Raw genomic sequence first — 26,971 nt, 5'->3', positions numbered from 1 at the left:
TCTGACAGCCATAATTTGTTCTGCTTCACTTTGAATAATAGATCATACAGATTCTGTAGAGCTCCACAAGGGTAAACAGAGAGTCCTAGCATTTATAGTCAGGCTTTGAAAAGGTAGCTTTATTTTTTTCCTGTACCGAAAGGGGTGGCTCTTATTCAATATGTTGATGATATCTTGTTGGCTGCCGATACCCCTGAACAGTGTAAAGAAGGAACACTGTCCTTATTATCATTTCTTTCCTCTCATTATCACAAAGTCTCTCTGAAGAAATTGTAATATTGTAGACAGTAGGTTACCTACTTAGGTCACCTCCTGTCTAAGGAGGGACGTGCACTCACATCACATCGTATTCAAACTATTTTGGACACGCCTGTGCCTGTGCCCCGTACTCAGAAGGATGTTTGTGCATTGAAGACGGCTGCAATGCCAGAAACCGGTCCTGGGAAGCTTGTTTCCGGTCCAGGGAAGGCTTGGCTTGGCAGTTCGGGCTGGATTGTTCCCATGAGGCACAGGGTCAGACTGATTTGCATATGGCCATGTCTGACCTGGGGTGGCAGAGTGGGCTAAAGAATGGTGATGGATTAAACCCAGATCAGTTGACTGGGGGTGAGTGCTTGTATTGTCGATGCTCCGTCTATCATTTCCTTTGGTTTTGCTTTGTTCGCCATAAGTTGGCAGGGTATGCTCAGACGTGAGTCCCTTGCTCACTTTGCCACTGGATTCAAGCAAGCCCGGCTGAAGACGGCTGCAATGCCAGAAACCGGTCCTGGGAAGCTTGTTTCCGGTCCAGGGAAGGCATGGCTTGGCAGTTCGGGCTGGACTGTTCCCATGAGGCACAGTGTCAGACTGATTTGCACATGGCCTGGGGTGGCAGAGTGGGCTAAAGAATGGTGATGGATTAAACCCAGATCAGTTGACTGGGGGTGAGTGCTTGTATTGTCAACGCTCCGTCCATCATTTCCTTTGGTTTTTCTGTGCATTGATTGGCCTTAATTCTTTCTGTAGGTAGTAAATCCCTAGTTTTTCTCACAAATATTAAACCTTTGTTGGCCCTTTTGACTAAAGACACTCCGAGGCCTCTCCCATGGACCACTGAATGACAGAATGCTTTTCAAAAGTTACGTCACCCTCTTTGTTCTGCACCAGTATTAGGAACTCCAGACTACACTAAGGCCTTCACACTCTATGTACATAAGAGGGACGGTTGCGCTCTCTCAGTTTTAACACAGACATACAGTGATAAGCAACGTCCTTGTGCATATTTCTTAGCTGTCCTTGATCCAGTTGCTCGTGCCTTGCCTGGGTGTTTTCGAGTGGTGGCAGAGACGGCTGTGTCCATACGTCAGAGTGAGGGAATAGTCTTGTCACAGATTGCTTGTGCTAATACCCCATTCAGTTGATGCTTTGTTAAACCAAACGAAAACACAACATTTGACTAGTGCCCGTTTGACAGGCTATAAATTGAGACTTTTGGCTCCTCATATCACACTGAAAAGATGTTGGACTCTGAATCCTGCTACATTATTGCCATTTCCAGTTACTCAGTCTCAGTCACAAGAGCTACATGACTGTATATCCTTCACTGAAGAACAAACAAAGGGTTGTGTTGACCTACAAGATACACCTCTTTCTAGTGTTGTTGGGAATTGTGGGTTGATCGGTCTTGCCTGAAGTTGCCTGATGGTAGTACATCTGCTGCTTATGCAATTACAACACTTCAGACAGTAGTTGAGACAGCTCGTATCCCACAGAAGTCCGCTCAAGCTGCCAAGTTGATAGAACTGACAAGAGCATGTGAGCTTAGTACAGATTTGCTTGTTAATATTTACACTGATCGCCAATACGCCTTTGACGTGGTGCATAGCTTTGCCCTACTCTGGAAAGAAAGCGGCTTTCTCACTTCACATGGGACACTTATAGTGCATGGGGAATTAGTACATAATCTCCTTACTTCCCTAACCTATCCTAAGAAAGTGGCAATTGTTAAGTGTAGCGCACACAAGAAAGTGACTGATAAAATAGGAGCAGGCAATGCCTTTGCCGCCTGTACAGCTTGTGAGACTGCAATGCAACAAAGTACTACACATCTATGTATGTAGTTAAATCACAGGCTGAACGATGGCATGATGCCAGGCAAGAAGTGCTGGACATGCAGCAATCTGCCTCTGTCGATGTATTAGACCAATGGTCCACGGAGGGAGCATTGGATGATGAGGGATGTTGGAGGAATAAAGAAATGACAAAATGGAAGTTACCCACAGCCTATTCACACCCTATGATTCATATGGTAAATGGGCCGGCACATGTTGGAGCATCCTCAATAGCAAAGCAACTTATGCAAGTTTGGGATCATCCAGAGATTTTCGGTACAGCTAAGAAAATAGCCCAGTCCTGTCTGATCTGTCTCCAGTATACTCCTGAAAAGGGAACACGAACTCCACAGGAAGGATTGCAATACCTACTGCACCTTTTGAGGTCCTGCAAATGAACTACATCCAACTTGAGCGATGTAACAACCTAAAGTATGTCTTGGTAGTGGTTTGTGCCTTTAGAAAATGGGTGGAGGCATACGCTAAGAAAGATAATACAGCTTTTACTACGGCAAAGATGCTCCTAAAAGAGTTATTTCCCCTATTCAGTGTTTGCCGATTTTACAACGGACCCCATTTTATTGGGCAAGTTGTTGAGCATTTCGTGAAAGGGTTGGGAATTCATGCTGCTTTTCACCCACAATCAGCAGGACTAGTGGAACGTTACAACTCTACCCTTAAATTAAAACTGGCTAAAATACAGGCTTCCACATCTTTGAAATGGCCTGATGCATTGCCCCTTGCATTGCTATCCATTAGATCAATACCACATACACCATCTGGCCTCACACCGTATTAGGTGGTTTTCGGAAGGCCAATGAATATTTGGGGGATTCCTAAGCCACGCCCTATACATGATGTACCCTATATTTATTTATTTATTATTTATTTTGAAAGTTTTATATAGCGCGGACAAGATCCTTGCGGATATCAGAGCGCTTTACATAGAAAAGTACATGAGGGATCAAGGTTCAGATGAGAGAAACAATACATCGTCAGACAAATAAATCAGAAGAAGCAATCAGTACAGTCAGGTAAATCATGCATAGGGTGCAATATGATCTGTGCGTCAAAAACAGGTAGAGGTATAATACTGCAGTAAAAGGCATACATTCACTAGTTGATGATAATCTAAATAGGCCATTTCTTAGGGTGCTATATGATCTAATGATCGGTGTATTATAAACAAGTTCACTCGCTATGCTATATGGGCTAACTATCGGTGCATTAGAAGTGATTGGAGGTATGATACTGCAAAGTGGCAGACATTCGCTAATTAGTATTAGCCTATGAGGGTTTCTAATGAGGGTTTCCCTAGGGTGAGTTCGAGTGGTGAGAAAGACTAGTCCAGAATGGCCGACAAAGAGAGGGAGAGAGGGAGAGACCAGTACAAGATGGAAGCCAAAAAGCAAGGATTCCAGAGTTTGGTTTCTCTTTCTACTCTGGGGATGTCGAATTAGTCCATCTTCCATGTTGATTGAGGGGGGGAGCAGAGTTCAGCTTCTATGCTGCTAGATGGTGGCTTATCTCTGTTTTGCTGCTCCCTGACCGAGTTGGTATGTAGCTTCATGGTGGGCAGGGGGGCAATTTATGGTTCCAGCTTTATGGCCCCAGCCAGGTTAACAATGGAGAGTGAAAAGCCCGCGAAAATACCAGCCACATAGAAGTCCGGGCACAGCGTAAAAAAGCCTGCATGAATGTTTGATATGAAGTGAGTGCATGTCGTTGCCCTTCGCGTTGCCCCTGAGGCTGTTTAAATAATTTTGTGCGCTGTATTCCGTGCAGAGAGTGAAAAGACCTGCATGGAAGCCTCCCGCCCAAAAGGCTGACACTGTCGCACCGGAGCCGCTCCAGATGCCCCATTCGGTACTCACCGAACCACTGGACGGCGACGGGGGGGGTGGGGGGGGGGGGGAGGTCTTCCGTCGAGTCACTGCTGAAAACACATCCCGGGGCACACCGGAGCCGCTCCAGACACCGACCGCTCCGTCTTGAAACCTTCCTTGGAGGGGGGGGCGCTTGTTCACCCGCGCCGGCTCAGCCGACGCCGACCCCCTTCCTCAGCGTCACCGATCCTGTGCTGCCGAGGGTGCCCGCCAAATCATCCGTGTGTGCCTTTGAGCGTCTAGGGATGGCAGCAGCCGAACTCCAATGCCCTCCTCCGCCTTGTAGCGGGGGACCACGTCCAACTCTCCGACGTCGTCAAGCTGTCTGGACTAGGCTCCTGGAGCTTCAACCGAGCTCCAGTGCCCTCCTCCGCCTTGTAGCGGGGGACCACTTCCAGCTCACCGAGGTCCTTGAGCTGTCTGGACTAGGCTCCTGTAGTTTCAGCCGCCCCTATCGGTGCTCATCTCTTATGCCACCTTGGGTCCAGTGCGGAGCTGGTGGCAAGGTGGTCCGCGGTGTCTACCAGTCAGCGTTGAAGGGTGTCCGCGTCGGAGGTCCGTCCGGAGCATTTCTGGGGTCATTAATCCAATCCAGTTACTCGATCCAGTTACTCTTTCGTTCCGTTCTTCTTTCTCCTTCCGTTCCGTCGTGTTGGTAGGTGCTAACCGGGATAATGCCCGACTGGGATCCCCAGCACCGGGAGCTCCTCACAGGAGCTCCCTACCCGGCGGCCATCTTCCAGCATTCAATATATTGATGAATGATTATTCGTCCCAGTTTACTGACAGTTTGTCTTCTATTTATCAACAGGTTCGGGAGACTCTTCCAGACAGAACGCAAGGTGAGGGCCACTGCTTGCGCCCGGGTGAATTTGTCGTCACAAAGTCCTTCCAGAGGACCACCTCCCTACACCGAGATGGCGAGGCCCTGATCAAGTGCTGCTGGCTATCAGGGCTGCAGTTCGAGTGACGAATCGGAAGAACTGGGTCCATGCGACACATTGCCGGAAGGTGTTGCAAGACCTAGTGAGCCCAGCTGCATTGGCAGATCACCGCGACATCCTGGCTACAGAGAAAGGACAAGCTACGTCACCTGAAGGACCTGAGGAAGTCTTCCCTGACCACACGATCCCTGGTACATCTCGATATCAGCTGCGACCCCGAAATAAAGACACTTAGTTGCTGAAAAAGACTGTTTGAGCCACTGTCCTGGGTGGTTAAAGACTGACTTCAAAGGGGGTAGCCTTTTAGTGAGTACTCGTCTCAATGTTAGTGAAGAAACCAATGCCTGCCCAGGACCTTAGGGCATCATCTGGTTTGTTGTTTGCAGATGAAAAAGAGCTTGCCTAAGAAGAAGTAGATCACTGCAACAATCTGCAACGGCTGTACAATCTGCATTCTTGGTCTAACTTTGACTGTTGCCATCATCGCTACTGTAATGTGGGTAGTGGAGGAAGTAATGCCTGGAGCCTCCTTACCTAACATTACTGTTACATCACTTGCTGCAAAGAGCATCATCATTTTGATTTGCCGCAACATGAACGGGGATACCTGCAAATTCTGAGAAACAATTAATTGTTTCAAATGTTGCACCAGACACACCAGTTGAGCAGTGCTACTAACTGTTGGGTTTGTGGCAGGATTCCTCTTTATCAGAACATAAAAGGAATCCCATTGTCACCGCTGCCATTCTCTCACAATGGCTCATGCCCAGCTTGGTTAAAACTTCTGCACGCCTCTAATGAACAAAGTTTGTTACCCCAACAAAGATGGGGACCCACAAGCAAAAGGGATTGCTTTAGAAATGGAAGCATATAGTAAAATAAGTGTAGCAATAAACTATGTGTATTCAAATTCTAGGTTGGCTAAAGGAAATGGACCCCTTGTTATCTTTGTTGCCAGCCATGACCACTGGCCCCCTTTGTGTACAAAGAACAGGCGATGTACCAGTGAGCCACAGTAACTGTACTGCAGTGTTGCAGATGTCTACGAGAGGCCAAAGCAGCTTCCTTGCATTACGTCACACTTATTTTTTGAAACTACGGCATACTACTTCCTACATCAAGGCTGGTCTGGTACCTGTTAAATAGTCTTCCTTTTACCACCTGTGTTTTAAGCTCCCACAACCTACCATCAAGATTTGTAATTGTTCGATCAGTATGCTGGTAGTAAGGGAAAACATGCAATTGATGTCTCTGTAGTCGACCAGACAGATGTTTTGTTCCCTCTGTATTTCCACTTGTACTACTTGTCTACCATCCAAAACAACTGTCCAAAATGTAAATGCCCGTTTAGCAACAGATCGAGAAATCAGTAAGATAATCTTAATTGATATATATTTGACATTCATCGTACCCCTTGAGAAGCATACGAAAATGTCTTAGCTTATGCTAAAAGGGTTGTCTGTGAAAATTGAAAATAATTTGTTAGCATAAGCTGAAGCCATCTTGTCTGTGGCATCTATTTTGTTAGCTATGTAATTCTCCCATCCTCTGCTGCTCGTCTTTTTCCCTGCCTCTGCTGTCTTTTTTAGTTGACTTCCTGACTCAGCTAAAAGCAATATGCATGCTAAAGAGTTTGTAGATGCCAGAACACCTGGTCTCAGACTCAACTGTCAATCTCTTTGTGCTGCCATAAGCACTCCTGCTCCCCTCCCACTTTGCTGACTAAGTGATTTCCCATCTGCCCATGTTTGTTGGTAACTATTCCTGTGTAGGCCTGTACCTTCTATTTGTATCCACATGTTTACCAGTGCAGAAAACTCAGTATATAAGCACCATTGTCTGTGTATTCAAGCCACGACCTCCTGGAACACTTGAGGGTGTTGTATGGACTTGGTCTTACTCATGAGTGAATAAACTTGATATTTTGAATCCCAGCTTCAGTGTCAATCTCTATTTTGGTGGTCTAAGGACCCTTGGACAAGATAAGGGTGAACCCTTAAAAAGGCACATTTCCACAATTGCACAAGGAGGAAAGGCCTACCCCTGTTCGTGTTGCCAGTCCTGCAGGACGGTATCCATGGCTACAACCTCCAGATCTGGCCGACAACTGTGGTATCTTGGAAGTTGGTGGTCCAGACGGGAGGCAAAGAGATCCACTGAGAATGGGCCCTATACGTCGTGAAGGGCTTAAAACACCAATGGGTGCAATTACCAAAGACTTGCATCCTGAAGGTAGCAGGAATGCCAATCCGCTACTTGATGGGACACACCCAGGAGGTGCTCAGCCATAACTGAGTCCTGATTCTCCAAGCAGTAGTCCCAGAAGCTTCAGGGCAGGTCCGAGAGATTAACAAACAGGTCCCCACCACTGAGATGATTTATTTAGTGCACAGCTGCCACACTGTCCATCTTGAGGAGGACATAGTGGTCCTTGGTCTAGCATCAGACTGCAAACGACCATGCTAGGAGTTCAAGGCAGTTGATGGGGATGTATCTTTCTTGTGAGGAACATGTTCCGCCTGTGGAGAAGTACCCACATCTCGCACCCAACCCGAGCTGCTAGCGTCAGACTTTATTACTAGGTCTGACATCGATACAGAGATAGCCAGGAGTGTGAGTTGAGAAGAGCCCTCACTTTCTGTTGTTAACATTCTTTTGGAGTTGCGAGTATTTTAATTGTTTTTAGCCATATCGGGGGACGTATTTTCTTAATCCTTACCTGAATTCTAGTCCTAGCGCACATTACTGAGCGCACATCACCGAACTTGCACGAAATCTTGTGGTTTGCACAGTCTTTAAAATGGGGGTTTACCAACTAGCATTCTTTTTATCTTTTCCTCCACTTTCCCGGTCCAACGCCGACATTCTGCCGGTTTGATTGGAGGGAAGCGGACACACCCCCACTCCGGCCTAACCTGTATGCTGGAGGATTTCACTTCCGGTAGGAGGGAGGAGCCCTGATTCTTTACGCGCCCGGCCAGCTATTTAAATCACATGCTGGGCCGGATGCGCGCAGCGGGCGCGCCGCCGGCCAATGGCAAACCCGTCTGCGCCCATCCGCACCAAGGCCGGGACAAGGGCGGGAAATGCTGCCCAAATCTTTCAAAAATTTAAGTACACTTCTGAGGAGCTTCACAATTTTGATAACATTGGACCCTGTAAATGTGTAATACCTCCAGATAAAACATTGGGGGCATGTTCATGTTACATTTGCAGGACTACCCTGCCCTTAGAGGCTTACACTTCGGATACTAAAGGTTCTGTTACTAATATCACCGGGAAAACTTTACTTAAAGGTGGTCTGATTAATGCCAGATCCATGAGTAAGCATAGCCAGGATGTCAGGGACTTAATTACGGATCAAGAGTTGGACCTGTTGTTTGTCACTGAAACCTGGCTACAAGATTGGTGTAGCCCAGATGTCGCCGTGGCTCTTCCACCTGGTTATGCTATCCATAGGAAAGATAGAACGGTGGGTAGAGGTGGAGGACTGGCCATTATTATTCGAGACACATTTACGTGTACGTACTTTGATTCAGACACCATCAAGGGAGCAGAAAGTCTTGGCTTTTGTCTTACAATGCAACCTTGTCATTCTCAGGAGCCCTGATTTACCGCCCTCCGGGTCAGAGCAGTTCATTTTTGGATTCACTTGTGGAGACCTTGAATCATTTTTTACCTAAATATGCTAATTTCACTATGGTAGGCAATTTTAACTTTCGCCTAGAAGACAGAACTGAGCCTAGTAGAGAGAGCTTTCTTCAAACAAACAATGGAAATCCTTTCACTTCACCAACTGGTGGAGGGTCCAACGAACCAGGCGGGTCATACCCTGAATGGGGTATGTTCTAATTTGCCCGGGCTATCTGTTGGTACCCCATCCCCACAGTTATCGTCTGACCACTTTTTTGTGCCCCTCACAATCAGAATCTTTCAGAAGATTCAGCCTTATAAGACAGCCCCCGAATACCAACGAGGGCGCCATTGGGCACAATTAGCTTGGAATCCCAAACTAGGATGTGTGCACAGTCCAACACTCCTGAACTTACAGGAAATGCAGAATCTGATTCTCGCCTGTTTCATTCTTGGATAACCAACATATGTAATGAACTTTCTCCTGCAGAGAAACCAAGCAAGCAAATAAAATTAAAAACGAGGAAGGCCCCCTGGTATACGCCTATGTTGGCACAGGCACATTTGCTATGTAAGCAACAAGAAAGGCAATGGAGGAAAATGTATAAGACCAAACAAAAAATAGTGTTCAGATAGAGTAGAAAGCTCTATCATCAGCAGATCAAATTGGCGTTATAATAATATTTCACTAATAAAATACCGGAAGCCATTCTTGATCAGAAAGTTATTTTTTCAGTAGTGAAGTCTTTTACGAACCCTAAAGGGCAATTCAAAGAACTTCCTGTCTCGCAAAAATTGTGCGATGACATCTCAGCATTTTTTTAGGAAAAAATTAAAGGAGAATTCCCAGTCACTTATGTCCCTGACCAGGACCCTATCCCTGACCAAGTTTCAGGGGATACGGCTGATTCTCTTCAAATTTTTGATCCTATTTCGTTGGAGCAGACACTGGAGGTTATTGGAAGATGTAAATCTGGGTCACCGTTGGATGCCTTCCCCCCAATGGTTCTTCAGAAATTTATAGACACGGTCAATCCCATTGTAAATTTCATAGTTAACTCTTCTTTAAAAACTGGTGTTGTTCCTGACGAGTTGAAGCTTGCACTGGTCAAACCGTTAAAAAAGAAACAAAGTATTGACCATTCGGTGCTGTCAAACCTCCGTCCCATTTCTCTGCGCCCCTTCTTAGGTAAAATAACAAAGACATTTGTCCAGAAGGAATTGACAAAATTATTGAAGGCCATAACAATCTGCACCCGCAACAGTCGTGATTTCGCGCAAAGCACTCCACAGAATCGGCTCTCCTAGAGGTAACCGACACCCTAAAAATGATTGCCGACAAAGGTAGGAAAGCGGTTTTGATCCTTCTAGACTGGTCGGCTGCGTTCGATACGATTTCACATAACATTCTGTTGAATCGTCTCGAACGCAGCAGCATTTCAGGCAAGGTGTTGGAATGGTTCAAATCATTTCTAACTAACCGCAGACAAGTGGTTATGTTGGAGACGTTCCTTTCAGCAGAGCGGAACATCACAATAGGTGTCCCCCAGGGCTCCTCATTAGCCCATTGTTGTTTAAAATTTACATGACCACCGCTTATTTCTCTGATTGGATCATTTGGGATAGAAGTTCAATCATATGCAGACGACACCCAAATGATCCTTTCTTTAGATAATACCACTTCAGATGCTGAATCTAATTTCAAAAGTTGCCTAGCGGCGGTCCTCCAGTGGATGAGGAACAACGATCTTAAACGCAACTCAGACAAAACAGAAATCCTCCCGGTGGGGAAGGATGTTCTGTTCCAGCCTGATAAGTGGTGGCCTGAGGGAACCACCCCTCCGCCAGATGTGGTCAAGGTGGCAAAGAATTTGGGAGTACAATTTGATGCTTCACTTTCCTTTCTCCCTCATGCCACAGCAGTAACAGAGACATGCTTCAGTATCATCAAATCACATTCTCCCACTGGCAGCAAGGAAATCAGTGGCGGTGGCCCTGATTCTCTCATGTTTACATTACTGTAACAACCTGCTCGCGGGAGCTAACAAAGCTATTTTTAAGAAACTACAGGTGGTACAACATGCAGCGGCACGAGTGGTGCTCAAACTCCCACGAAGATCTTCAGCATCTGCAGCATTGAAAAGCCTTCACTGGCTTCCGGTGCACAAGAGAGTCCTCTTCAAGATTCTCTTGATCACCTTCAGAGCCAGGTTCAATCTAGGACCCAAGTATCTTGTAGGACGTTTTGCTCCTTATACTACAACCAGGTCCCTCAGATCATCCTTAGCCAATTTGCTTAAACCCCCCACTTTCAGATACAAATGGAAAGGAGGAAAAACTGTGGCAGTCCTTGGGACCAAAGCCTGGAATTTACTTCCATCACAGTTAAGGCTATTCAATACAGAAACCCAATTTAGGAAAGCCTTGAAGACATGGGTCTTCACTGCCCCAGATGAATTATGTCTTTGCCTTATCTAGCATCTCTACAGCTCATTCTCACTTCCCTCCAAGATAGCGCCAGGATACTCCTCAGGAGTGACAGTTGCACTCTACAAGTACCTGAATTACATTACATTACATGCCTTCATATGAGCCAACCAACACTGAATCTCCTACTGAACCTCCTCTGATGGGGAACCACCCAGGAGTAAGTGAGGCATTTACTGAGATGTGAGGCTTTCAGAAGCTGACAGGCCTGATAATGAAGACGGCCTTGGAAAATGGCCTGTATGGAAGATGACAGGAGCCCCAGCACCCGTGCGATCTGCCTCAGGGAGGTGGGGGGGTGCTTTGTGTGAGACAACGCAGCTTGTGCTTGATCCTGGTCAACTTCCAGGAAGGGAGGCTGAGGATGGCCTGGACCGAGTCATCCACAAAGCCCAGGACACAAGAGATTGTGAGGGATCAAGGATAGACTTGGCCTGATTAATAATGAAGCCTAGCAACTCCAGGAGAGAGACCGCTGTTTAAAGGTGTATAGACAGAGCCCAAGGGCATTAGTCCGTAAGAGGATGTTGTCATGGTAGATTACAAGATGTATGCCCTGGGCCCACAGAAACTCCACTACCAGGCTACATTACTTTGGTGAAGCACCACGGGGCAGACGACAGACCAAAGGGGAGCAGGCTGATTTGAAGAGTGTCCCCCGAGATATTGAAACTGAAGGAAGAGGCGGTGGGGGGAAAAGACCAGGACGGTTAGATATGTACCCTACAGATCCATGCGCACCATTCAGTCGTTGGGTTGAAGGAGGCCCCTGAGTAGGTGCATACCTTCCATTTTTAAATAGTGGTAAACCAACCACTCATTGAACTCCTTGAGATTGATAACGGGTCATTCACCGCCATACCGTTTGTCCACCACAAACGGATTGCTTAAAAAAACCTAGGTTGCAGGATTGTATGCACTAATGCACCCTTGCGGAGAAGTTCTGTCAACTCAATGTCCATCTGGTTGGCATTCGCGGAAGAGAAGATCAAAGGGGTAGGAGGTCTCTCCTGGACGGGGTAGCCGTAAAACTCCATGTGGAACCCTCTTACTGTTTGGAGGACCCAAGTGTCGGAGGTAAGGGACTCCCAGGTGTGGATGAACCCATCAAGCCTTCCCCCCAGATAATGCAGACGAATCAGATGAACACTCACCTTGATTTGAACCTTGCCCTCCTCTCGTGCACCAGTGACAAGGGTGACCCTTGGATGGGTAGAAATTTCCAAATCTGCAGACGTCCCGGTACTGCTCTCTTCTATTGGGATATCCTCTGCCGAAAGCTACGTGTTGAGTGGGCCAGCTGAACGTCCCCTGCTTCCACCAGCCCCAGAGAAAACCCGAAGACACACAAATGATGGACAGAATGTGGAACAAATCAAACATTCAACCCCCAGCCAACAGATCTGGGTTAACTCCATTGTTCTTTTGCTCAACATGCCACTCAAGTTACAAATCAGTCTTGACCCTGCTCCTCATGTGAACAGTCCAGCCCGAACTGCCAAGCCAGGTCATCCCTGGAAATGAAACAAGCATCCTGGGTCCGGTTTCGGAGTATCACCACTAATCAGCCAGGCTAGCTTCAATCCAGTAGTGGGGGAAACCCCTGGATGGATAGAAATTCCAAAATCTGGAGGCGTCCTGGTACTGCTCTCTTCTATTGGGATATCCTCTACAGGAAGCTGCGTGTGAGTGCGGCCCCTGTTTTAACCAGCCCCTGAGAAAACCTGGGGCATAAAGATGCGCTTAATGGACGCCTGGGCCGTGTCTACTGAGTTGAAGGTATGTACAAATTTGCCTAGCTCCCAAATGAATGGGTCGCCCAACGGTCCCTGCTGGGCTACGTGACCTGCCTCGGAAATGGTCAGCTCCCCTAACTTGGAGTCAATCTTAATGAGGAGCAACCTACGCCTCTCCTTTGAGAGGGTGCAGTTTGTGTTCCCCAGAAAGATGATGGCCTGCTGCATACAACCTGATAGAACCTCAGAGAAGATCAATGACCCAGGTGCCTTAGGTGTCCTCTGCCATGTTGAGGATGAGGGTCCAGGGGCCTGTGATATCCAGAAGCTACTCCTGGCAAGCCCGCCAGGACCTGTCAATCCCCTTCTTGAGATCATATACGTATTTCCTGAGAAAGGTGGCCATATGTTCATCTATACCTGGGGTGAGATCTACTTTTTGCTACAGGGAGGGTCGAGGCATTCCGCTCTCAAATGGTTGCGGATCTCCTTGTCCAGAGGCTTGCGGAGCAACCATGCGACATAAGTCACAACTTTGTCTGCAGGTGTCCACTCCGAGGAGTGGAGGTGTACCAGGGTGACTGGGTCCAGCATGTCAGAAGGGACCTGGGCAATATCCACTGGAGATGTGCCTGACTGTGGGGTGATGGGTGCCATGGGCGAGAACCTGCCTCCTGTTCCTCCTCAGAGGGGGAGTCCAAATGTTGGGGGGGGGGGGGCTGCACAGTATTAGGAGTGACAGGGGTGATCGCCCTGAAGGGCCTGGAAGCCAGAGCCCTGAAAGACTAGGCTGAGGTAGGACAGGTGAGAATATTCCAGAAACGCCTTTTTCAGTCTGCCAAAGAAGCTCAGGTGGGCACCTGGTTCTATGTCCTTTCAGCGTTTGGGGAAGGTGCGGGTGGTTCAGACCTGGCTGGAAGTTCTAGGGGTCCAAGCTCCAAAAGGGTGTCCATCGCAGGGAAGGGTCTAAGGCTGCACTCTGCGTACTGCAGTAAAGTCTTCTGCAAGGGAGCCACCGCCTGCAAAACAGCCTAGACTTTGCAGAAGTGGTCATATATGGGGGGATAGGTAACACTATCCTCCTCCACATATGACTCCTCTATGTTACTCATTGTAATCAGAAAAAATGCACAGGTAGGAGTTGGCACCAATGCTGGCGTCCCAGCTAATGTAAGAGGGTTTGTAAGGGTGGAGGTATCCCAGATCGAGATAGCACCCAGGAGGCCAAATACAGGGTACCAGGCCCTGTGGAAAACACACACCCCTGGCACACTATGGGGTTAATAGACTTGCCTGAGCCAGTGTCCTGCCAACTGAACAGGCACGAATACGGACCCAAAAAGGGTGTCTTGCTTCAGGCAAGGGTGGCAGATTAAACTGGTGAGCTAAGCACCCAGCTGGCCGCGCTCCAATTTTCTCTGCAACTGACAGCGCGGGCAGACAATGGGTAGCAATAAACATCATGCACATTCCGAAGGCGGCTCCCTCTAGCGGTCGGAGGTCCTTGCCGCACTGTCCCCGGGTGCTGCAGCGCACCGTTAAGAGTCAAAGCGGCCCCAGAGGCGTTCCCATGGCATGGCCGCGGAGTAATTAATTAACAATGTTATACAAGAAATAACCACATTAATCACAAATTTACGTTGTAAGAACCTGCTAAAGGCATTAAAAAAACAGAACATAAACAGCCCAAAGGCCAGGGGACTTAAGTTGCCTGCTCGAGCAGGAGTCGAAAGTGAAAAGGGACTTTGAAGATGCTGTGGAGCCAAATGATTGGACATTATTGAAGTTTGTACTATAACTTTTTTCCCAAGGGCTATGGGAAATGAAGTCTGTTGTAGTGTTTTTTCTAATTGCTGTTTTAATAAAAGTGGAGAAAGAACAGCGCAATCCTCGCCTCTGGTCCGGACATAGAATTTACCCACCAACTTCCCTACATTAATTATCACCCTTAATCTCCCGCTCCCTTGATGTTATCTTTGTTTCAAGGCCAAAGCCACTTAGATCTACATTAGGCAAGAGCTTGGGTAGACAGCTTTGCATCCATAACCACACAACAAGGGACTTGGACAGCCATAAGAAATATATACGCCTTAGTGGGACAGCACAAAATCTCGGAAAACCCCTAGTATTGCAGACTATTTTAACTGACATTATACTTGAACAGAGGACATGCAGTTGCTCATGAGGAAACTCTTTACTATCTTTCAGGCCAGCCAACAAACAAGTATTCATGTGAATCCAACTACTTTAAGGTGAAGCACTTGGAGGCAAGCATTCCAATGACATCCTCACATCAAATCCAGCAAAACAACTTTGTAGCAACACAGTGCTCTCAAGCAGCCAATGAATTTCTTCATTCTACTCCTATATTGTTCCCCCCAAATGAACCATGTTATTTATATGTAATTACAGTGTTCCAGCACTGGGATTGGTATGATACACATGTTTGAATTACACTTCGGCGCAAGCTGTGAATCCGTAGTAGTTTAAGAGATCAATAAAAATGTTGTTAAAATAGCCATAGGCCCAGACAGTATTTTTTTGTAGTGCCCTCATTTTATTTAAATTTATACAAAACAACAAGGGCACCCATACGAGTCAGCACAGGACCTCGGGAAACATATTTTTAAGAACAACAGTGGTCCCATGCATAAGAGATATATGAACACAAAATTAATATAGACACAATCGAGGCTATATTCAGTACTGACTTGTCCAGCCGGACAGAGGTCCAATTTTTACTTATACAAGAAAATGTTTTAAAAGGATACCTGCAACAATTCCATAGAGAAGGGCACAAGCCTGTACCCAAACGTATGCAAATTGGCATAGTGAAGAAAGTAGTCAGAAGATAGAACAGAGTTTTTAGGCAGAAGCTGTAGATTTCTGTGGATTACGCAATAACAGAAATTCCATTGAACACCATTAATGTCCTTAGATTATCATACCATTAGGTTGAGAGGCTAGATCTCTAAAATGAAGGACGACCAGGGACGGGACGGGCCACATCTCTAACATCATGGGTAAGCGCAAACTCGTGACAGCGCCGGTTGGCGAGGCTAAAGCTAAGGTCCCTAAGTACACCACTAGCATTATCACGTATTTGACTACGAAAGTGTCTGAACTATCAACCCAGATCGCAGAGTCAGAGCGTGAATTGGGTTTGGAAACTACGCCGGTAGGCGCGGACTCATTAAATACCTCCACCATTAACTGTATCCCGTTGGAACCCAGGGTTATTATTGAGTCATGTAGGCCAACTCAGCCACAATCTCCCACGGTTCTCCCGACCCCGGTACTGCCTGAAACAGTGAGACCATCTATTACGGCGTCTACATATGATTCAGGAAGTATAGCTTGTAGCCAGCCTGGGGCTCAACGCGCATTGTGTGTTACTGAAGAGGGTATCTCAGCTCTACTTGAAAAACTTTTCTCGGATAGGCTGGAGTCCGCCCTTATCCAGATTGCCACTGACATTACTGAAACATTGAAGGATTGTGTTAAGGAGCTTTCTGGTGAAATGTGAGCGCATCAATGACATTTTAAACACACGGGCTCTTTCAACTACTATACAAGCGGCGTCTTGCTCAACAGCGGTACAGGTTCCTGCACCCAAGCCTGGTGGCCCATCCACTACTGTTGCTAGTGTGGCTATTAAAGTGACTCCTGAGAACCCTGCTCAAAACAAAGGGGAGGTTAAAAAGGGTTTATCTGCACCTTTATTAGAAGCCGTATCTAGTGAAACCCCAATAGTAAGGCCTAGCGCTACACAGGGGGGCCGGGGGAGTATGGTACCCCCAGTAAATTTACCTCCTGATACAACACCATTTGTAGCTATACTGGTTAACGTACCGAAACTTGCTGTGGGGGAGGTTGAACACCATGAAACCCTTCTGAAGCATACTAAAAATTGGTGTAACGCGAATTGCACGGGTGCAAGTAACATCGCAGATAATATCTTGACAGGAAGAAGGGTTGACTGGGTGGGCACAACTAGGAAAAGTGTAGCAGGAGACTGCGTAATTGTTAATTTTAAATCAAGAAACGTCTCCAGCCGTCTCTTTTGGGATGCTTCCCCACTGGATCCAGCAGGCAAAGGTGTTCGTGCGATGCCCCTTGGCTTTTTCTATCCCCCAGTTATTAGGTTAGGTGGTGGAGAGAACACTATGTCACATCATATTAACAATGTATGGGCTGAAGACAAACCTATTCCACCTTTACAAGCGAACCGATGGGTGACCAAGCAACCCAGGGCTGGTGGCACAGTTAATTCTGTAAAAAATATCCCTACCAATGACTTAATATTGTCGAATAGATTCTCGGCTCTGGCAAATAATTTAGATATTGATTGACTAGAGCATAGTCATAATAGCCTGAACGTCTCTTGTAATGAAAATGTTTCTATTGATTTGTCATGTAACACAATCACTGCCGTAAATGACCCTTTAGCTTTGGGTAGGGAGAACATCAGGCTACTTTCCTGGAATATTGCGGGATTACGTTCTAAGCAGGATGACCCGATTTGGCTACATAAGATAAAAGAACACGACATAGTGGCCTTACAGGAAACTTGGGCACGAGAAAATGCTTTGTGGGTGGATGGTTATACATCTTTTTCTGTCAAAGCACAGAGTTCCACGGCGGGAAGGGATAGGGGGGGCTTGTTGCTTTTAGTCTCAGTTAACGTAACAGGCACTATTAAGGAAATCCCCAGCTCCTCATATTATTTTCAGCTGGTGGAAATTCTGCAAAAAGACAATAATAAGATAGTGCTAATAAACTGTTATAACTCTGTGCAGTGGGGTCCTCCTAACTTTGTTTTAGAAGAGTTGTCTTCTTTTTTAACCAATTACATGTTAAAACAAACCACTTTTGTTCAACTCATACTGATAGGAGATTTTAATGTTCATTTGTGTGGGCTACATTGCCAGATTGAGGTTGATACTGGCCCAGAATATACGACTCTGCCACATTTTGAGCATAGCCTTAAGGGTGTGGCAATGGAGGATTTGCTTTCCTCTAATGATTTATTTGAACCAGGGTTCTTAGACTTAAAGGAGCGTGTGGTTACATACAACGCGAGGGGAAGTGAATCGATCATCGATTATATTTTCATGTCCCCGGGTTTGCTCTGCTATGTATTGTTTTATAATGCCATAGTAAGTGGGTTCAGTGACCACAACCCAGTGTCGCTAGTCTTAGATGCTTCCATGGGTCTACGCAAAGGGGCTTTGAGGTCCACCGCTGTGAAGGATGTGAGGAGCATAGACCAGGGAAGGCGCCTTAAATGGTGCAAAGTTTGCCCTGAGGATTTCCTTGCCGTAATTGAGCAAAATATGGCAGCGGAATTTGGGATATGTAGGGATTCAGACATGGGGGGGAGGGAGGTAGTTTGCGCTTTTGAGGATATTTGCGCTAGAGTGGAAAAAGAGCTTATAGCTAGACCAAAGAGGGGACCTACCCCAGCTTTTGGTTGGTTTGACCATACATGCTCCAAGGCACATTCTGCTCTGTTGGAAGCGCTTAAACACTCCCCTAGAGATAGGTCATTGGTGGCACACTTGAGGAAGAAATATGCAGTGGCAATAAAGAACAGAAAAAAGGCTATTAAAGAGGAAGCCTGAGATTCCTTGATGGATTCTGCTACCCTTAAACAAAGCTCCAAATTTTGGTCTATAATCAATAACCCTTTATTTGCTCAATCAAACAATTCAGATATAGCAGTAAACATAGCTGAAGCAGAGTGGCTCAAACATTTCTCTAATATCTATGGGTCAAATGAAATGGTCGAGACATTTAGTATGTCTTGTTTCACAATTTCTCCTCCAAAGCTATGTTTCACTAATACTGAAGTGGAGGTTGCTATAAAAGGTTCAGCTGCAAACAAAGCCCCCGGTCCAGATGGGGTTCCTTTGGATCTTTATAAGCTAAACCCAGGCATGTGGGCAGAGCTACTAGCAAATGTTTTTAACTGTGTACTTGAGGGGGGTTTGCCAAAAACTTGGGCTTGTTCAATCATTGTCCCTATTTTTAAAAAAGGTCAAAGAAGCGATCCCAAATGCTACCGACCCATATCCTTGTTGGATTCTTCTATGAAGGTTTTGGGCAAAGTTTTATTGGCAAGAATCAACAATTGGTCTCTGAAAAATGACATCTTATCGGATGCCCAGTATGGGTTCCGCTCAGGAAGAGGTACAGAGGACCAGTGTTTAAATCTCCATCTGATAATTTCTAAATACTCTACGGTATCAAAGGGGTCAATCTTTGTTGCGTTTATGGACCTGTCCACGGCCTTTGATCTAGTGAACAGAGCGCGGCTGTGGACTATGCTGTTGAAATTGGGTCTTGATCCTCCTCTTGTACATTTTCTGGCTGAACTTCACAAAGACCTAAAGGCATCGATCAGAATGGACCAAGAAGGAAATCGCACAGGCTGGTTCAAATCAAGCAGGGGTGTACGGCAGGGCTGCATCCTCGCCCCCATGTTGTTCACTCTTTATATAAACTCATTGGAGAAAAACCTTTTAACTGCTACCTTGGATACGCCGCGTGCAGGGGATACTCGCATCCCCGTTCTCCTGTACGCAGACGATGCTGCACTAATAGCTCGGACACATTTAGGCCTGCAGAGACTTTTAAATGCATTTAGTGAGTTCATGTCCTCACTTGACTTAGTGGTAAACAATTCAAAATCCCATGTTATGGCTTTTGGGGCTGTTAAAAACAATTCCAAATTGTTTTATTGTAATGGTGAAGTGATCATTAATGTCAAAATTTTTACTTATCTTGGTGTGATTTTTGATACAAAGGGTAGTTGGTTACCTCAAATTACAGCCAAGACTAAAGCGGTGAGGAGTTCGACAAATGCTATTTTAAGTTTTTCTAGGAGACTGGGAGGAAAGCCGAGCGGTGCTTTATTAAGCTTGTATAGGGCAAAAACTCTGGCAATAGCCAGGTATGGCGCAGGTTTGTGGGGCTACGTGAATACCGAAATCATTCAAAGGGAAGAAAATAAGTTCCTTCGGGCCTTATTAGGACTCCCTCAATCGACAGCTACATTTTCAGTTCACCAGGAGTTAGGTTCAGGGTATATCACCGATATCCTTTCAATGGCACCTATTCTCTTATGGATTAGGACCTGGATTAATAATAATTTAGGCTTAAACCATAAAATACTGTTGGACTGTTTAAAATTGGAGAAATCCAATAACATTGCTTGGCTGTCATACATCCATAGGTGCTCTTTGGAATTAGGACGCCCAGAGATATTTACTGCTCCCACGGGTCTGAAGAAATCTGATTTAAATTGGGTCAAGCTCAATTTCTCGAAATTGAAGACCCTGGAGAGAGCAACTCATTAAGCCCATTGTTAGAGCTCATTACATAACTATCACCTGCTTAGATATGCAGCCGTACCTTGCTACAGTGAATACCCCTTTTCATAGGTGGCTTCTAGTAAAATTCCGGTTCAACCAGATTTATATGGTTCTGTGCGACAGCCAGGGTTGGTTTAAGCAGGAGGATGCACCTGTATGTAACTGTGATAATTTTTCGAGGCAGGATAACATGCACCTAATGCTGTTTTGCTACTTTTATAACACGCCCAGACAGAAGTACCTGGTACCCTTATTGAAGGATAAAGCTTTTCTCCAGGCAAAACCAGCCCTCCTATATCTCCAACTGCTGGACTCACCTTTGGTCATGTTTAGCGTGGCAAGCTATCTTGTTGCTGCAGTTAGGACTAGGAGGAGGCGATTGAGAATGTAACATGGGGGTACTCTTTGGAAGATGAAATATGTTCTTTGTATCTGCAATTTTGGCTAATAATTACCTTCTCTTTTTAGCTGTTTTTAAATTGTTTTTAAACCGTGTACATAAATGATAATTCTGTATGTAATTTTTATGATATCAAATTGCCCTTTTCTATTGACTGTAGTATGCTTTTATGATTTTTAACTAAATCGAATAAAGTGGTTTTTGACTTGACTTGACTCTAAAATGAATCAAAGCATTTGAGGCAGGCTAATGTTTTAACTGGGCATTTTCTATCAAAGGACACCACTACAGGTCTGAGTCATAGCTGATGTCATGTTGATCAAACACATCTACCCTTTCTTATCCAATACCAATGATTTCAAATTAACATAACACTGAGGCTGGGGCAACATTCATTTCAGGGTAATTGAGCAGGAATGCAATACAACATTTCCCAATGTCATTCCAAAATAATCAGAGCAATGTAGGGATAGGGAAATCAAATTGATTCAGCCCCCTGACCACTAGTGAAGCTCTTCATTTGTATGAGTAAGAATGTTTTGTTGTTACATTGTCACCCTTAACTCATTTAAGGGATTTGTTATATTCAGTAGATCATGGTTGTTTTTGAGGTCTGAAATCCCGAAGTGCAATGAATATGATTTTCTAAAGTACATATTTTGCAAAGATTTATCAACGCCAGAAACATTAGTCAAGATTTTAAAGATCAAAGCCCTATTTTGGCACATTTAAAAAATCTTACTGTATTGCATTCAGGCCTGGAAAAGAATACAGAGAGTCTTATAAAATCAGATTCCGCTCTGCATCCGGGAAAGATATCAGTCCACCGTTCCATGGATCTCTTTAAGCATGTCAAGTCTACTTCTCTCAATCACTCACCCAATCATTTATCTTTGAATTGCTTCCACCATTCCTGTTTATGTTATGTGCTCATCATATCTGTATAGCGCAGTAAGAGTACATTAAATAAATACATTATTAAGGGTATGTGACTGGTGATCATGTTCACTCTGGTACACAGTACAAAAATGATCATGTCTCATTTCGCAACAGGAAACAATTCAATCTAGAAAAAGTGTGCTCCATGAGCAGAATAGAGCAAATTGTGCACACAAAGAGGTCAGACAGTGTACAATAGGCAGTAATGAGACATCAGTACACTAGTCAATGCTACAAGCTGTGCCTACACAATCAAATACAGCGGACGTTCAGAAAACTGCATCTGCACTATATTTGGCTGCCTTCATATAATTTAGCTACCTCTTCTGGGCGTCCCAATGCAGGGGTTCCTGTGAGAAGAATGGCTCGATTAGACTTTTGCACGATTGGTACCAAGATGGTGCTTCGGGAGGAACTTCTGGACTTAATGTAATGAGACTCGTCAACCACAACAACTTTGAAGTTTTGTTTGTACAGAGAATCTATTAAGGTCTCTGCATCTGTAGTAAGTAGGCCATATCCCATAACAGTCACCTTACAAGTTGAAATTCTTCTGCAAAAGATTAGAAAAAAAGCAATTGTAGTATTTTAGGAATTAAGTCATCACAAAACGATAAACTTACATTTATAGTGATTCTCTAACTTCTTCTCGGCTTCTCGTGTTTGCAACTTGTACACACCTGTCATCTTGTGCTGTTACTCAAAGATACAAATTCAGAGCTTTTCTGGCCTCTACCATATGTGATTGCGTGCATGTGGCCATCTATCACTCACAGGAGAAACTGCCCATTCTTCAATCCATTTAAAAAAAAAAAACTAGCATTGACAAAGTCACAGGTTTGGCTTTTGTTCTTTGAAACTAGTTTAATAAAAAAAATATCATGGACAGTATCAGTGCAAGCTTCCTGAACACACCAAACAAGTAAAACATGTTTGCAGTATCATTGTAAGCGTCCCTCAGATAACAGTTGTAGCATAGGCAACAGGACTGCAGATGCCCTTGAACATCTTGTAATTTTCTTACCAGATGACCTAAGGTGAGTGGATCAGGAAATAATACGGCAAAGCCATAGGGAGAGCAAAAGGAATGTGCCCTGCTCTTATGGTCAATTCTGGAGCGTTGTTTTCTTGTTCTAGAGTTCTCATCTTGAGGACAGCAAACTGTTGGGCAGTTCTGAAAATTGCACATATAGTGCAGGTCTGCATCCTTTATCTTGAGTGTTGCATAATGCTCTAGATGCTTTATTTGGAAATGCTCTACTTCTATTAAACGCCAAGTCTCACATAGTTTCAAATTGTGGAGCCATTTCTAAAGTGTCCATTAGTGAAGCGGTCATCTAAAGTACTATGTTGAATCCCTGAAGCCCAATATGGAGACGAAAACGATACTTACCTGTAACTGCAGTTATCCAGTATTGGTATCTTTTATAGATTCACATATCTTCTTTCTCTGGCCAAGTCAGGCCTGGTTTATTCATCGGTCAAAGTTCACCTTGCTGCAATTCCAAGGTACAGACGCTCGGCACAGACTATCTCTCTGTTCTACAAGGCTCATAAAGCAATTCTTGAAAGAACTCTTCAAAGCTTTTCCACCGGTGCGAGCTCCTCCCCTAGAATGGCATCTCAGTGTGGTCCTCGAATAACTAATGAAGAAGCCTTTCAAACCCATTCATAAGGCTGAATTAAAGTTTCTCACGTGGAAGTTTGCTCTTCTCCTTGCGCTCACCTCTACCAGAAGGGTTAGAGAGATATAGGCCTTTACCACTTAATTTCAGAGATGAATTCATACTTCTCAGAAGAAACCTGAAGTTTATCCCAAAGGTTCCTTCTCAATTCCACCTCAATGAGCCTGTCATCCTCTGAACTTTTTTCACCAACCCAACCTCACCGGCTGGGCAGTCTCTTCAACCTTTGAACATCAAGCAGTGTCTCAAAGTTTACCTTCACAGAACTAAGTTCATGTGCAAGACTGACCACCTATATGTAGCTTATGGCCAAGGTTGTCAAGGCACAGTAGTGACAAAACCTACGATCGCAAGATGGATTTTGGGCGACAATTCAGTTTTGCTATTCCAAAGAGGGCAAACCCTTAGCAAGAAGAGCTAAAGCTCATTCCACATGAGCAGTAAGCGCTTCGGCTGCTCTGTTTGCAGGCACTCCGTTGGAGAAAATATGCTGTGCTACGATGTGTGAGAGAACCCACACATTCACGCAGCACTACTGCCTGGAATCGGTACAGCGAAGCGACACAGCCATAGGCCAGGCAGTGTTAGGCCATTTGTTCCAATAAGGTGAGCCTCTCTAAATAGAGGAGTTTATTTATGTTCAAGTTAAATGTTCCTGGCTTTGGTATATTGCTACTTCATTTTGCTATTTATGTTCTTTATCTAAACGTAAAACACAAGTGATTATGTACTTATCATATCTGTTTGGCTGTATTGAGATGTATATATGATATATGCTGTAAGTTCATACTAACCTCTACAAAGGTGTATTGTTTTTACCCACCATCCACTAAGGTTTTTCAATTACCTACAGCAGTGGTGGCGGGTAAGTTTAGGAGGGAGGGGACAGACGGGACACACAGGCACACCCACAGCCATGAATTCGCACACGTGCACACATACAAACACATTAATTCACAACACTCATTATCTAATATTTATACATGCACGCACCAAACATTAATTTAAAAAACAAAACACACTTACCTGCAGCTCTGCCTCGGAGGTCGCAGGAGGCTTGGGACTGCTGCCTTCCTCATTGGCTGACCTAACGTACCTGCAGCTCTGCCTCGGAGGTCCCAGGAGGCTTGGGACTGCTGCCTTCCTCATTGGCTGACCTAACGCCAGTCAATGAGTCAATGAAGAAGGCAGAAGTCCCAACGTCATCACAGAGTGGGATGGTGTCAGTGAGACTGCTGACCTCATCCCACTCTGTGATGAAGTGCCACTGATTGACACTCGACCCTGGGCGCTTCAGGGCTTAAAATTGAGGCACCCAGGTGCGAGGCACTCAGTGACGCTACTCCTCGTCACGGTGGGGAGGGCCTCAGGGACCTTTGCTGAGCTGAGGAGGTCATGCCCACAGGTGCTGTGACTTCCTCAGCCCAGCAAAGTACTGCTCAGGCAGACAGGAGCCTGCGCATTTAGCGCATGTCTGGCTCTTGGCTGCCTGACCTGAAAATGAAGTATCTGTCAGGATGACCTTTTTTCAGCCTGGCAGGCACTGTTTGTGAGGAGCAAATGGTGGGGGGGCCCTCAGCCCCAATGGATTGACTGCGGCTGACCTATAATACTGCTTGCTATTCTGATTCAAGCATGTGAATCTATGAAAGATCCAATACTGGATAACTGTGTTTAACTCTCAAACACTTCACCTGATTACTGCTCTTACTTTAGAGATCATACACAGCACTGAAATTCTCATCTGGAAGGCTGTGTCCAGTCATGGAGTCTGTAGTATGGGTCAGGTCTGGGTGCCACAAAGCTAAAACAGTACCCACTTTTAAAAAAAACATATCTTTAATGGCAATTCTTTATATATTCTTCATCACATAAAATTCTTCCAACATTTGTCATGATATCTTTCTTGTATTGAAATATTACAGAAGTTAGTGTTATTGCATAGCACCATTGATCCCTGATCAGCACTCTAAAGGAGGGTATGACAGATATGATACATGTCAATCAGTTTTGCTCATTCCGCCCATTGCATGACCTAGAATTCAAATGTCTTTTCTTATGTCTGTCCCTCCACCAATGTAATGTGTTTCTCTTGTATGTCGGGGTAACTACGTCTGGACAGGAGGTGTCGCTGCGATCCAAGAATCATATATAATAAAAAACTTAGAACAAATAACTAATAATAAAACATTTAACTACTTGGCTTAACTAGTGAGGATCAGACTGTAGATGCGTATTTATGAGACTTAAAGTGTACGGGGAGGGGTCATTCATTCAGGACCCGGATGGCACCAGGCTCAGTCCCCATACAGGACCCTCCCATCCAAACAGCATCTACTTTTCTCTACCACAAGGCAGGGGGGCGCCTCCACTCAGCAGGCCCTACGAACTCAGTCAAACACCATCAGGTGGGATCCCATTTCCTCTCTGTTCTAACCTGGGGAGGATTCGTTTTTTTCATTCGTGCTACTTGGAGGGCTCGGGTATTCCCAGGTATGTAATGTGTCCTTCCATTGTTCCACTATTGGGCGTTGTCGCAGCCCCCTCAACTCTTCCCTACGCAACGCTCTCTCCTCGGGCCCCAGCCCAGTTAGTCATCTCCTTCCCCCAAACATTCAGCTGCAGTCCCATAGGTGATTTCCACGTTAGCGCTTTACGCCTTTTGGGGAGAGTAAGCACCAGGTCTACAAACCCGTTTCCTACCTTACGCTTAGGAGGTCTGGGGAAGAGTCCCAGTAAGCAGACCTCTGCGTCTTCGTGGTTATATCTCGGACATCTCCCCGGCTCCCTCCCCCCCCCCCCCCCCCCCCGATGGCAAAAAACGATCTTAGGTCTCAGGTAAGTCATATGCACATAGTTAAATTTAACATACTTCAGTCGTGTGTTACGCTGTACTCTCTTAGGGGACTTTAGGACTCTGCTGCATTCCTTGTCAGTCAGTTCCCATCCCAGATTTCTCTCCCATTTCCCCCGCAGCTTCAGTAGCGGGGCCAGGGAGGCCTCACGCAGGAACGCATAAAACCATTTGATTTGGTGTCTCGTTGTACCCAAGGTAATCAATCAGTGCAACACCCCATGCGCCTCCGGTTCCTCTCTGTTCAGGCCCTATAGCTGCCCAAAGGCTCACTGCAATACCTCTGTAGTGAATGAGCCACTTTAGTGGTCTGATGGTCTGTGATGACCCTCGATCACCACCATTGTGTACTGATTTTAGTGTGCTATGTTACTTTAGCCTTAATGTAGGATGGTCTTGCATTACAATAATCTTGCCAAAGAATAGAAGGTATGGGATGTCAAGGTGCAGTGTTGTTGGTGATGGTTCACACATGTGCTCCATAGTGGATACTGAGGGATTAAGTGCATAGTGTTATTTGAGTTAGGTGAATTATGACTTTAGCCTATTGGCTTTGTCGTGGTCTAATATCATTCTGCTTTCCAAGTAGTAGAGGCCTATGCTTGAGCAACTCCATATTCTAAACTGCAGTCATCTTCTGAGCCTCAGTAGGTGAGAGGTTATATTTGAGATTACATGTGTTGTCCACCAGTAGTGAACCAGACAGGACCGGTTCTTATTTTGTGGAATGTGCTCTCTTCGTGCCAAGTCAGAGCAAAACGCTTGGCCAGCTGCTTGTTGTGCTCTTGGTACGAGGTGGTACAGGAATCCAGTGAGAACTGTGGGCGGAGTTAGCTAGAAACTTCGATGGAGAGGTGCATTCTATATTAGAGAAAGGGGGTCCGAGAAAGGGAGAGATTCTGAGATGGTGAGATGGTGGTCTGGTGTTTTGGCGGTCTGAT

At 45.4% G+C, this 26,971-nt stretch overlaps 1 protein-coding gene across 3 annotated transcripts in view; it reads right to left on the bottom strand.

Annotated features, from left to right (window-relative positions):
- The window catches only part of ZRANB3 (zinc finger RANBP2-type containing 3), a 929,924-nt gene that overhangs the window by 428,409 nt on the left and 474,544 nt on the right, over positions 1 to 26,971 (bottom strand). For all 3 annotated transcript variants that reach the window (XM_078681806.1, XM_078681805.1, XM_078681807.1), the window contains one exon: positions 21,813 to 22,044. In XM_078681806.1, coding sequence (XP_078537932.1) covers positions 21,813 to 22,044 — 232 coding nt within the window. The remainder of the gene's footprint in view (positions 1 to 21,812; positions 22,045 to 26,971) is intronic.

This window comes from Lissotriton helveticus, chromosome 3_1, assembly GCF_964261635.1.
Source record: "Lissotriton helveticus chromosome 3_1, aLisHel1.1, whole genome shotgun sequence".
Lineage (NCBI taxonomy): Eukaryota > Metazoa > Chordata > Amphibia > Caudata > Salamandridae > Lissotriton > Lissotriton helveticus.
This window is presented reverse-complemented; position numbering and strand designations above follow the sequence as displayed.